This window comes from Haliotis cracherodii, unplaced genomic scaffold (genome assembly GCF_022045235.1).
Source record: "Haliotis cracherodii isolate W230 unplaced genomic scaffold, xgHalCrac1.p SCAF_1, whole genome shotgun sequence".
In the NCBI taxonomy this organism is placed as follows: Eukaryota; Metazoa; Mollusca; class Gastropoda; order Lepetellida; family Haliotidae; genus Haliotis; species Haliotis cracherodii.
The window spans coordinates 60,526,043-60,537,436 of record NW_027266264.1 but is presented as its reverse complement, the minus strand read 5'-3'; the positions used below and the strand labels follow the sequence as shown (position 1 = coordinate 60,537,436).

At 38.9% G+C, this 11,394-nt stretch overlaps 1 protein-coding gene across 2 annotated transcripts; it reads right to left on the bottom strand.

The window, feature by feature from the left end:
* Positions 1 to 287: 287 nt before the first annotated feature.
* On the bottom strand, positions 288 to 11,147 carry LOC139460850 (zinc finger protein 431-like). Of its 2 annotated transcripts, none has more exons than XM_071243295.1 (2): positions 11,108 to 11,147; positions 288 to 5,373 (listed from the first exon to the last, which is right to left on the bottom strand). In XM_071243295.1, the coding sequence occupies exon 2, from the start codon at positions 5,301 to 5,303 to the stop codon at positions 3,030 to 3,032; it is 2,274 nt and encodes a 757-aa protein (XP_071099396.1). In that variant the 5' UTR covers positions 5,304 to 5,373; positions 11,108 to 11,147; the 3' UTR covers positions 288 to 3,029. The 2 variants fall into 2 exon arrangements, with proteins under 2 accessions (XP_071099396.1, XP_071098793.1); XM_071242692.1 differs by having other exon boundaries at positions 10,842 to 11,131.
* Between the last annotated feature and the right edge of the window lie 247 nt (positions 11,148 to 11,394).

Genomic DNA, 11,394 nt, shown 5'->3' with positions numbered 1-11,394 from the left:
GGCTAATACATATACTACCAATATTCATGCATATCTACTTCTATAGGCTACGGCTAAGCAAATAAGTACATGCAAACTTTCAGAAAAATATCTTTTTACACAAAAACATTCAAGCAGAAAGAGACTTCATATATATCAGGATATTTTTAGACAGAACCAATTACCTTTAAATCTCAAGGCTGATCAAAATGAACCTACCAAAGTTATATTTGTGTCAATTTCATGTCTGTGTTATTTGTCAGAAGTATCAAAGTAATGACTGCAAAAATTCAGGTGAATAACATCTAAGTTTTACCATCATGTAAGAACTCCAATAATTCCGGACTTTTACTTCCAAACAGCAATAATCTACCAGTGTCACTAATATGCCATAGGTAAATCAGTTTACTGGTGTCAAAATTCAAATTCTAATCCACTTTAGATAAACACCTCCTTCATGGCTTCAACTTAATACAAGTCAGAAGCATAAACTTATTAGGAATTTCAGAATACATACAAAATATCATAATCCTAGCATAAACCAAAAAAGAACTCATAATGCCCACATATTGGAATCCTATCATATACGAAGCATTTAGAAGAAAACAATCAATTTTAACCTATTCAAAATGCCCTAGATAGTTGGTTACTGGTCCAAGGGAGGTAACTCCTTGCTTATACGCCACTATAACACATCATAAAACATTTTGGTATGAAGGTCAAAGCACTGAAGAAAAGTGGATGGACATAGGTTTTCATTTCAAAGTGCACACAAATAAAGTTTTGAGTTAAACAGAACAAGGTCCATACTTGATGAAATAAGACGTGTTTATGTAAATGTACATCATTCAAAACCCTGGTTTGGTTTTGTAAAATACAAAATAAAATCAAGTAAATATTTTTGGACAGATAAAAAGAACAAAGTACAACGAAAAATCTAACTAATAATTATAGCTGGTTCACAACCATGCCCGTCGGCAAATGTGACTTCGATATTAACAAGTGATGCTGAGTGATCGGTCAGTGTACATTATGAAATGGGCATGCAACATAAAATACATGGTATGTGTACGAAAAAATTAAATGCTAAAGAATAATGTATATTAACAAACATACAACTGAACACTTAACACACCATAAAGTCAGTTACTGGCAAACAAAACATATTGCAGAAAAGTGTCTCTATTCACACAACTATTTTGATTGTTAGTATTGACATATGATTGCTCTTCAGCAACATTTAGTCGTAAGTACTGACACACTAAAAGTACCTTATATCAATCCATGGCTCATGTTACTTTAATGAAAACACAGAAATGGATTTCAAAATGCAGGATGTGCAAGCACTAAAATCTTCATGGTTATTAGGGTTTGTACATAATTACGATACTTGGTTTTTAGATAGCTTTGCTAAAAAATTAACTTAAAAATCATTTTCACTAAATAAACGTCTTCTTAAATATGTCTTGTGATCAGGAAAAATCAGAACAAAAATTATAGAAACAGGCTATTTCCATTCCGATATTGACCCATTTTTAAGTTTCAACACTGCAAAAATGTGCATCATTATAGCCTTAGATAAAGGGATGTGGTTGCCATTACCCAACCAACTCTAATTCTTTGTGCCAACCCTGACCTTTTTCAGTGGTACCGAGTGAAAAAAATAGGAGTTTACATAAAAATATTTTCCAAATTCTAACTTTACACTGGTTCTTCAACATGGTTGCAGGGACTTGTTTTTGAAAACAACAACCTACTTACCCTTAATTGAAAGTAAGTGTATTCAGCTCTACATTATTTATATTTGTTTCCAACAGCTGTGAAATTTTGTGTTGTCAGATCCATAAACGAAAAACATCCCTTTAAAATTTATCTCAGCTTCTTTCTGTGGTCTTATATGTACAAAATAAAATATGACTTTTCTTGCTTTCTTGTCAACAACATTATCAAATAAACTATTTTTATCTTTAGGTTCATGAAATAAGAAAATAATTGAATGTGTTGATGTGTCAAGTACATTTCCATAGAAAATATCAAGGGCCCAATATCATTACTAACTGCAAAATGTGCTGTTATGAATGTTTATATTTTTAAGAAGACACCTTGTCTCATATATCATGTCAATGCTCAGAACAATTTAATAAAATCTGCAAAATCAAATATTAAGAAATGAACACTATTAGAACAACAAGACTTGCCCAACCAGCATCACTGTTGGCTACAAACAACACCATCAGTTTTTCAGGCAAGTTGAAGATTAAAACTAAATCATTTGGCACATAAACCTTATAAGCAGATTTAAACTATGCATATTTCTGATAGGACATTTCCTACACCACTCTACACAGCCTTAAGCAGCTTCAGAAAAAAACATGATATTAACACATTTAACAAGATGACATCCCACGTTCCAGTCCTCTGCCGGCGACTGAGACAAGTTGATCACTCCTGCCCCAACATGTAACACGCATCCACTACCCAAGGTTCCATCTGAACTGTTGCATCTACTTGGGAGTGAGTACAGAAAAGTTCAGAAATAGAATATTATTTTCAAATGCTCAACTGGGGTGTACATGGCACCGTCTCCTTGGTCTCATATTTATATTGTTGGAGTTCAGGATATCTGTAGACCTAATACTTCGAAAATATTCAAACAAAACCATGGCCAATTACGGAAACAAGTTCCATGATACTTTGCTGAATCATCAAAATAAAATCTAGCACTATGTGGAGACTGTTACCATGACAACAAAAATGCACACATGCTTAATACAAGATATGACAATTCACACCTCCATATTGTACATCATGGGAGACATAAACATGATCATTGCCAAGCTGTTAAGCATGGCTCAAGGTGACTGGCAGGCATCTACTAAGGATCATACCTTCCAGTCTAGACTGTCTCAAGTCGCTATTAACACTGCCCCCCACGGATGTTGGTCTACTAAAGTCTACTGGGAATCTAGGGGATGCATTGCACCACTAGAGGATGCATGTGCACCACAAGGGGATGTATGTGCACCACTAACTAAACAACACAGGTCTCCTTAACAAGAGTTCCCATAGTGGCTAACAGGCGTATGAGTCTGCCTCAGCATATTCAACATCTGACCTGGACCTAAGTTCCCGTCCATTGTGTGTCCATGCATCATGTGCTGACGGTCCTGAAGACCAGCAAGTCCTATGTTCTGACCAGGCATGTGCAGGCCTTGACCAATGGTCTGCAGAGCGATCGCTGGGGCAATGATCGTTGCCGGGGAAGAGCACACTAATGGGACCTTGATGGCGTTATTCATCATCTGGGCCTGACTGCAGTTGGGCACATTGATACTCTGTGACAGCCGAACAGCTTGTTCCGCTGTGATGATTGGCGCCTGGGCAAGTGCAGGGCTGCTGCAAGCGGCCGCAAGCTCTGCATGGGTTGGAGCTTCGCCATTGTTGCCGTTATTGTGATTATGATTCTGGTTGTTGGATGACAAGGAAGCTTGACTCATGCTCATGTCGGGGGAGTGAGAGAACTGCTGAGCACTAGAGACTTGAGGGTAGGACTGATTGGAAGGTTGTTGCTGTTGTTGTTGTTGTTGTTGCTGTTGTTGTTGCTGTTGTTGTTGTTGCTGTTGCTGTTGTTGTTGTTGTTGGTTGACATCACCATTGGAGGACTGACTGGAGATGCTGGAGTTGGAGCTTGTTTGTCCTTCTCCGCCTGACGACGACCGTTTCATAGTCTGGCCCACCATCTCATTCATATTGAATGCACTGTTCATCAGCACATCCCGGACTTCCTTCTCATGGCTTCTCATGTGGTGTTGGAGGCGATCCTTACGAGAGTATTCTTTCTCACAAAGGTCACATTTGAAAGGCCGCTCCCCAGTGTGCATGCGATAGTGACGACGCAAATGCTCAGGTCGGCTGAAAAATTTGCCGCACATGTCACATCCGCACATGACCGACTTGTCTGCCAAGTGCGTCATCACATGTCTCTTCAGGTGTTCCTTGCGAATGAATTTCATTCCACAGATGTCACACTTATGGGGCCGTTCCCCTGTGTGGATAATCCTGTGTCGCTGTAGATGATTCTGGGACATGAATTCCTTCCCACAAATGTCACAAACAGCCGGATCTCCGTGACTTTTCATGTGCCCCATCAAGTGAGCTTTGGCAGAAAAGATTTTCTCACAAACTTCACACTTGAAGGGAATCTGACCTTCAACCAGCTGAGCAGCACTTTTGCTCTCGCCAGTGTGTTTCTTCATGTGGGCCTGAAGGTGGCCCCAGACGTCGTACGACTTCTTGCATTCTGTGCATTTAAACTGCTTCTCCGTCTTGATCTTCGTTGTGTTCATGTTGGTGTTAAGCATGTGCGTTTTGATATGGTTTTGGAGGTTCATCATCACCTTAAATGTCTCCCCACAGAAATTACATTTGTAGGGGCATTCCTTGTCTGGTGTGTACATCATGTAGAGGGCAGCACGGTCATTCACATGACTCTTCATGTGGTCTTGAAACAACTCACGAGCGGAAAAAGTTCTGGCACAAAGATTACAGTCAAAAGAGATATCCATTGGATCAGTTCCTACGTTCATACAGGTGCCTTCCTTTCGACCATCCAGGTTGTGATTGTGCTGCTTTCCATGTTCCTGCAACTGTTCTCGTGTTTTGAATGTTTTCGTACACACATTACACATGAAAATTGACAATTTTTGCAAAATGTTTTCACCGTTAGAGAGGTTACCTAGGTTAGCATTCATTTTTGGTTCATTCTGAGACTTCTGACCATTGTCCCTATGCTCGAGGTTTTGAAGTTCGGGGTTTTGATTGGTATTCTGGTTCTGATTCTGAATATTGATGTGATTCTGCAAGTTCATGTGTCCTTTGTCCTTGTTGACATTTGTATGACTGCGAATGTGAGCTTGCAAGTGACCCCACACTTTGAACTTCTTCTCACAGAGATTGCAACCGAAAGTTGTCTCCCCTTCCTCATTGAACACTTGGGTCACGTGACCAGTTGTAGCCCCACCCTCCCCAGCGTGAGTTCGCAAGTGTATTTCAAGTTCAGTCCATATGGAGAACGACTTGGCGCACAAATTACACCGGAACACCTTTCCATCTGGAGTATGCAAGACGCTGATCAGTGAGTTCTCACCAATGTGGTTCCTGATCTGAGTCTCCAGGTTTGGATTTACCTGGTTTTCTGCTAAATGGGCAAGAGCACTATTGGGATTTCTCATCATGTTCATGTAAGCGTAGTTGAGTGCTGGCACACCCATACACATCATGTTGCTACCCAGCTGCCCAGCAGCAGTGAAGGGACCGGAAGCCATTGTGACAGTTTTATAGACGAGGCTGGCAGGTCTAGATCACATCTTTGGCTGCTGTCAAATTTGTGAACTCCTGAAAAGAGAAGCACATACAGAGTGAGAACTTTTATACTTTTAAATGAGTGAGTATGGTTTTACGCCGCTTTTAGCAATATTCCAGCAATATCCAGGTTGCTGAAGACCTATTCTACCCCAGATCTTCACGGGTTCTACAGCATATGAATGGAGCCTGTAAATACATGAAATAATCAAATATGGAGCAGACAATCCAGTGATTGAGATTGTTAACAATGATGGTGATATGATGACACATTATCAACCAGGTCATTGAGCCTCACCACCTGATCCATTTGTTTACCTCTGATCATCAGTTAGCTGCTGAGACCTATCCTAACCTGGCATCCCACAGGTACGGGCTGAAGACATTGTGTAGTGAGTGAGTGAGTGAGGTTTTACACCGCGTTAAGCAATATTCCAGCAATATCACGGTGGGGGGAAACCAGAAATGGGCTTCACACATTGTACCCATGTCGGGAATTGAACCCGGGTCGTCAGGGAGATGAGAGAACGCTTTAACCCCAAGGCTACCCAACCATCCCGTTGGACAGTGAGAAGGCACAATATTCAATTTTTAACATTCAAAGGCAAAGCCAGGTTCATATTTGGCATAAAGTTGATTTAATTGCAGGTAGAAATAGGTAACTATACACATACAGAATAATTCATATATATCAAGATAGTTTTGAGTCAATTGTAAAATTACTATTGAATGATACCCCTAACGTAATGATTAATAGGAAGGTCTGTGGTAGAACAGGTCTTAAGCAACCCATGCTTGTCGTAAAAGGCAACTATGCTTGTTGTAAGAGGTGACTAATAGGATTGGGTGGTCAGGCTCACTGACTTGGTTGATGCATGTCATCGTATCCCAGTTGTTTGGATAGATGTTCATGATGTCAATCACTGGATTGTCTGGTTCAGACTCAATTATTTACAGACCGCCATCATATAGTTGGTATATTGCTGAGTGCATTGTTAAACAACTAACAAACAACAATGGGGGAGGCGCTGAGAAACTTAGCTGCCATCAGTTAACGGCTAATCAATGGCCTAAACAAACCCATTCAGTGCTTTTCTAACACGTGGACTATTACCAATGGGAATGCCCTGATTGTGAGCTAAAACCAGGGCCCACTTGCACAAAGCGATCTTAGCGCGAAGATGCTCGTAACTCCCATACTTTACCATAGGGTTACGATAGTCTTAGCACTAAGATCGCTTTGTGCAAATGGGCCCAGGAGTTAAGTAATTCACCAAACATTTGGTGCACTGCGATACTCCATGCCTCAATATGAGTTTTACAATAGTAAATCATTAACAAAAAACGAGACAAAAGTATAAAAAGGTTACATGGAAAATGGCATGAACACAAACTGTAATATTCTCCTTGTCAGGCACAAGATGTGTCAACATGCTGAAGATTGTTTGTTTTGTATGCTGCATAAACGATGCACCCCATAATTTTTCAGCCATAGCATATGATGGTTTTTTTTGTTTGTGGTGGGGCATTGTACAGCAGCCTGTAAATAATCGAGTATGGACCAGACAATCCAGTGATTGACACCATAAGCATCAATCTACGCAGTTGGGATACGATGACATGCGTCAACCAAGTCACTGAGTCTGCCCACCCAATCCTGTTAGTCGCCTCTTACAAGCATAGTCGCCTTTTACAGCAAGTACAGGTTGCTGAAGACCTATTCTACCCCAGATCTTCACGGGTGCTACAGCATATGAAGGGAGCCTGTAAATACATGAAATAATAAAATATGGAGCAGACAATCCAGTGATTGATATTTTGAACAATGATCGTGATATGATGACACATTATCAACCAGGTCATTGAGCCTCACCACCCGATCCATTTGTTCACCTCAGATCACCAGGTAGCTGCTGAGACCTATACTAACCTGGCATCCCACAGGTACGGGCTGAAGACATTGTGTAGTGAGTGAGTGAGTTGGATTTTATGCCGCTTTTAGCAATATTCCTGCAATATCACGGCAGGGGACACCAGAAATGGACTTCACACATTGTACCTATGTCGGGAATCAAACCCGGGTCTTCTGCGTGACGAGCGAACGCTTTAACCACTAGGCTACCCGACCGCCCCTGAAGACATTGTGTAAATAACTGACTCAAGTCAACTGGGAGGGCTACCTTTGGATTCCTAGAAATGTTTCTGTTAACATACCAGGCAGCATTTCTGAATTGTGTATCATAATGTGACCCTAGTACATTACGAGATCGTAGTGCAGTGCATCGTTCAAGCCTCAGCTAACATGGCTAAGGCCACCAGACCTTTTTCCATTTATTGTTTTACAGACTTTTTATGTACAAAATGCTGGTGGGGAGGGAGAAGGAAAAAAGAGCCATTTCAGATACTTTTTCATCTTTAAGAGATTATTTGAATCTGTAGCCATATTTGCAGTGTTCAACTAGCCAGGTTTGTCAGGCCCAGAGTTAATGTCACTTAACCATGTTAACATAATGTTTGCCAAATATTTGTGTTGTGAATATGGAAGATTGCAGCAGCAAAATAAAAATATCATTTCAAATTTCCCTCTGTTTCTCTCTTTACATATTTTTCGGGCTGGTAGATGCATAAACCAACTTTATAAAAGTATTGACTGAGCTTACGCAACTGAAATATATTTGACTTGGCTGAGATCTCTAGACAAGTAACTGAAGACAAACTTTGAAAACTGCATAGCGATTCCCCTGTGAGTGAGAATATTACTGATGGTACATGAAGAGTAAATATGTTTGCAGTCAACTCATAGCAATAACAAAACACTTTCCAGTCTCCTGTGAAAGATGTTAGCATTAGAATGTTCGCCTGAAGTGGGTGAGTATCGAAAAGTATTTCAGTGTTATCATTTGTATTGATACAAAACTCAAGTTTTACAATATGTATCGATACTAGGCTAAGTATTGCAATATGTATAAAGACAAGCCTCAAGTATCACAATATCTATCGATACAAAACAAGTATTGCAATATAGTTTTGTCAGGGGCATGGTTGCCCATTTGTGTAATGTTCTGCTTGTCACTTGGAAGTATGATAAGCATACCTCATGTATCAATATTTATTGTGATACTTCGCCTTGTATCAGTACATATTGTGATACTTAGGCTTGTATCAATACATATTGAGATACTTCGCCTTGTATCAGTACATATTGTGATACTTAGGCTTGTATCAATACATATTGAGATACTTCGCCTTGTATCAGTACATATTGTGATACTTAGGCTTGTATCAATACATATTGAGATACTTAGGTTTGTATCAATACATATTGTGATACTTCGCCTTGTATCAGTACATATTGTGATACTTCGCCTTGTATCAGTACATATTGTGATACTTCGCCTTGTATCAGTACATATTGTGATACTTCGCCTTGTATCAATACATATTGTGATACTTCGCCTTGTATCAGTACATATTGTGATACTTTGCCTTGTATCAATACATATTGTGATACTTCGCCTTGTATCAGTATATATTGTGATACTTCGCCTTGTATCAGTACATATTGTGATACTTCGCCTTGTATCAATACATATTGTGATACTTCGCCTTGTATCAGTACATATTGTGATACTTTGCCTTGTATCAATACATATTGTGATACTTCGCCTTGTATCAGTATATATTGTGATACTTCACCTTGTATCAATACATTACACTCAAAATGGTGAAGGGACATCATCAAAACTGATTAAAGATAGATCTGACACATGAGCATAGTACTACAGTTTCTCAGTGTTCAAAAGTAAGAGGGGTTCAGAGATCCTTGAGGTTTGTCCCAAGAGTATTTGAAACTAGGGACCCCTAAACCTTAACATTTTGACAAAAGAGTAATGGTGAAGAATTCTTGACTACATGCTTTGTTTCAAACAAGTGTTTCTACATTAAATAAGGAAACAACAGATAATTGAGTGTGAACTTTACTGGGCATATTTAAAATAAGTGCCATCTGCTAAAGTGCCCAAATTGTCCAAAATAGCAATAACCCTAAGATAGTTTGTTTACTGATTAATGACACACTCAGCAATATTCCAGCTGTATGACTGCGGTCTGTAAATAATCAAGTCAGGACCAGACAAATCAGTTATTGACATCATGAGCATCAATCTACGCAATTGGGATACAATGACATCCATCAAGTCAGCGAGTCTGACTACCCAATCCCATAAGTCACCACTTACGACAAGCATTGTTGCTGAAGATCAATTCTAACCTGGATCTTCACTGGTCCTAACATAGTAAAGAGGTTTGAAAGCTAATAGTAAAGAATGTAATGATGGAAAATCCTTACATTCAAAATAAAACTAACTGCTTGAAAGATGAAATTGTAATCAGATCTAAGCGCTAGCATCATAAATATTAAAATGGTGTTTGACAACGGTACCAGTGGAAAGAATTAAATGTGGGCTAGAACTCTAGAACTAGAAGTGAAATGTTGAGGTATGGGTGCATGTGTATGTGAGGGGTGGGGGTGATGTTGACAATTTGTCAAATAAGTATCAAACCCAAGAAGACGTAAGGATTTGTTGAATTCATTCTTACAAACAGTTATCATGACTAAAGCTTTCATTCAAGGACAAGATTAATTCATTCAGCATAAACACAAATCCTGACAAAAGAAGGTTTAAATATATTCCATTATTGACATTGTGCTGACACACATAATCATACAGTGATACCACATTGAGCACAGATCATGCAAAAGACTGAGGATATGTAATATTATGTATTATCCTTCAACATTTATGCCAGTCTAGATAACTAAATTGAAGAGGACACATAAATTTCATAAGAATCCACTGATCATAGCCCTCATTAACTAGAAACATTTGGGGGCTCTACTCATAATTCTGAACTCAGTCCTCAATGCTTCCATTTTGCTGCAAATTGGAACTATTTAAAACGCAGAGAAAATGCAAACATAGTAGATCTAAAACATTTTTGTCTTGTTCCAGCAGGACAACCTAAAAACTGAGGACTAGTGGAATTAAGGTTTACATTATTCTTAAAGTAAAGGAACTATTTTCTGAGGCTGATTGTATATTGAGCTTATTCACAAAGTTTCTCGGTTGATGAATCTACAAGTGCCACTCCAACACTAGACAAATAAACATATAGACAAGCCAGTGGTGATATTATGGTAATGGCAATAAGAAACATGATAAAACAAAGCATAAACAATTCATTTTGAAATATTCCTGACTCTAAAAGAGGTAAACTCCGATAGGCACATAGGTATGCAAAGGGAGCAATGAAACAAATCATAATTTTACACTCATTAGTCATTAGCAATGAAATAATCTAATAAAACTTATGAAATCGTCGTGTGTACACTTTCACAATCGAAACTGGTCGTAAATCTAGGCGCGTTTTCCGAGCAGTGTGACTCCTGCAATATGCAATACACGTCACAGAGTAATTGCGAGATGACAAAAATATCATACCTGGACTCTTCTTTTGAGAAAAGTTGGCATTAGTGAACTGGATTGACCCAAGCATGGAAACTTTTGTCTCAATTCAGATTTTCGACACACTTGTGACCCCCAACTGAGAAAAGAATTTTCGTCTATTTTCCTCAATTTTGCGATGATATACCCCTTCAATGTTTACATTATTGATTACAACACCGGCTTACGGAACTCCTTAAACAAAATATCGACACATGTAGCAATTAATGCGAGTTGATTTTGAACACAGGGAAGAAATTCACCTCTTCAGACAACTTCTTCCGCCATCAAAGTTCAAGGACGATAACTCAAGATAAGATAACTCTTGTTTGGCGCGGGACGTTTGCGAAAAATCATCGTTGGACACAGACGAAAGGTTCTCAGTTCGTATTGCCTCCAAAATACTATTTTCAAAATACAGCGCAAATGTACATATTTTTTTTCGATAATATGTTGTTGTAAAAAAAGATGCTATGGTTTTGTATGGATTTTTGGAGAAAAAAAATTATGATTTCGTACTGACTTTTTCAATAAAGTGTTATAGAATCGA